At 38.5% G+C, this 2,022-nt stretch overlaps 1 protein-coding gene across 4 annotated transcripts in view; it reads left to right on the forward strand.

Annotated features, from left to right (window-relative positions):
• NCAPG2 (non-SMC condensin II complex subunit G2) overlaps positions 1-2,022 on the forward strand; it is a 42,781-nt gene that overhangs the window by 29,069 nt on the left and 11,690 nt on the right. For 3 of the 4 annotated variants that reach the window (XM_027886121.1, XM_027886120.1, XM_027886123.1), the window contains exon 21: positions 11-151. The exons of the other annotated variant lie outside the window; for it this stretch is intronic. In XM_027886121.1, the coding sequence (XP_027741922.1) occupies positions 11-151 (141 nt within the window). The remainder of the gene's footprint in view (positions 1-10; positions 152-2,022) is intronic. 4 annotated transcript variants of the gene reach the window in all.

The raw sequence follows: 2,022 nt of genomic DNA on the forward strand, positions 1-2,022 counted from the left end.
TTTTTTCCAGTTTTGTGAGGAAGGAGATTGCCTCTCACTTTTGAAGGAGACAGGTGCTTGGATAGCAGATCAAGTTGTACCTTTTATTCAATCAAGTGATCAAGAGGATGGTATTTCAAAACACAGTAATGTTTCTGAATTAATTATCCAGGTTAGAGGATTCTTATAACATAAATCAAATGGCTGCCAATCTGAAAAGCCACAAGTGTAGCAATTCATGTGCTGACAAACAGGGCACTGGCATTTGTGGAGCCCAGCAAGTGAAAGAGCTAATGAAACACAGTCCTGTTTGTTCTGAGGCTGCAGTTTTGTGCTTTTGCTGTTTCCTTTGTGCTTAAATCACACACTTTTTTTTTTCCTTCAATCACTTCGAGTTATAACCTTTATATTTTCCAAATACATAATTTAGCATATCTTAGCAGTTAAATCAGGTAGTTAGTGTCAGCAATACCTTGTTCTTACCTAGATGTTTTTTCATCTTCCAGTGCATAATATATATTCTCATCATATCTGTTGAAGTGAGGATGGAACAAGTTTGATGTTTTACGCTTGTGTAAATGGCCACTCAAGAAATTTGTAGCACATCATGTGGTTTAACCTGAATGTCCCAAATTTTACATTTCTAATAAGTAATTCTCGTCTTCAGTCTCTCATGCCCCACAAAGGTCTTTTCCAAACTAACCTATTCTATGTTTGCTTCCTTGCTTTCCTCCTTCCTTTCTTTCCTTTCTACTTCCCCAATTGAAATAATTAAAATTATAAACTGAGGAATTCAGTATGCTTCATTCTAGTGCTTTCAAAAGTTTGGAGGCACAGAACTCAACCTTACAGGAAGACAAGAAAAAAACAGGGAATCTTTATCAACATTGCCAGAATGTTAATGATCAATTTCCAGGGTTTGAATAAAAAATGAAAACAAAACTTTATTAAGAAGCAATCAGATAGGCTGATGGTCACCTGTAGACCCATCTGACATATTGCTGGCTAGCCAACAATGAAACACAACGATCTTTACTAGTGGATCTTAAAGTTTGTTTGCATCACTATTTCCAGAGAAGAGACTGAGTTGTAAGGACTGATGTGACTTGTCTGGAAGTCAAGAAGGGAATCCAGGCCTCTTGCCTCTCCTGTAATAAGTCACGTGCCTGTTAAGCAGCTCCTATTTACTTCTCAGCTTGTATACTGGTTTTTATTGGAATGAGATATTGATTGTGCTTTTTAATTGTTTGAAGTGTATACTTAGTAGCAATGCTGGCATTAAAAGCAGACTTTGTTTTGCTCAGAAAATCCATATAACATACAATAATTGCAGTTCCTTCTTTAATACTGTTGCGTATGTGAGAGGACCAGAGTGACACTTCTTTTTGCACTTGCATTTCTCTCTCACTTTCCCTGTGAGGTATCCCATTCTTTCCCATTTCACCCTCCTGATCTAATCGGTTTGTGACTCAGTTTAGCACTTGGTGCTCTGGGCAGGGATTCACTGTGGGGCTGTTTTCTTTAGGCCACTGATTTGCTGATGTGTTGACTGTGGGGCTGATGGAACCTCTGACACAAACCCCGGTGTCATCACTTACATCCCTTACCCCTGAGCTTCATTTGCCCCTCACAGAAAGCATTTGATGATATAATATGGGGGGCTTAGCTGGCTTTCTGTTGTTTTTTGTTACATTCCTCCCACATACCACTTTATCTGTAGGGAAAAGTTCTTTTCCTGTTCTGGTTTTTGCTGTCCAGGACAGGTAGAGGTGTCATATTCTGCCTCAGTAAATGTTAATATCAATGTCTCTGATTTGGGCTTGAGTAAAAAACAGGATTTACTGCCTTTTGAGGAACTGTTTACTGGAGGAAAGGGCAGTGGAAACACTTGGAGAACTGGCTGGAATTCCTGCTTTTCAACAGTGGGAAACTGAGTAACTCCAAGCAGATAAATCAGCTTTCAGGGAAACTTGGCTAAGAGTTTGTGTTTTTATTATTTTTAGGTTGTACTGAATGGTTACTTTATATAGATTTTGAGTTTCA

The sequence above is a fragment of the Empidonax traillii genome, unplaced genomic scaffold (assembly GCF_003031625.1).
Source record: "Empidonax traillii isolate 1590-97213 ecotype Southwest subspecies unplaced genomic scaffold, ASM303162v1 scaffold178:size2223814, whole genome shotgun sequence".
NCBI classification, from domain to species: Eukaryota; Metazoa; Chordata; class Aves; order Passeriformes; family Tyrannidae; genus Empidonax; species Empidonax traillii.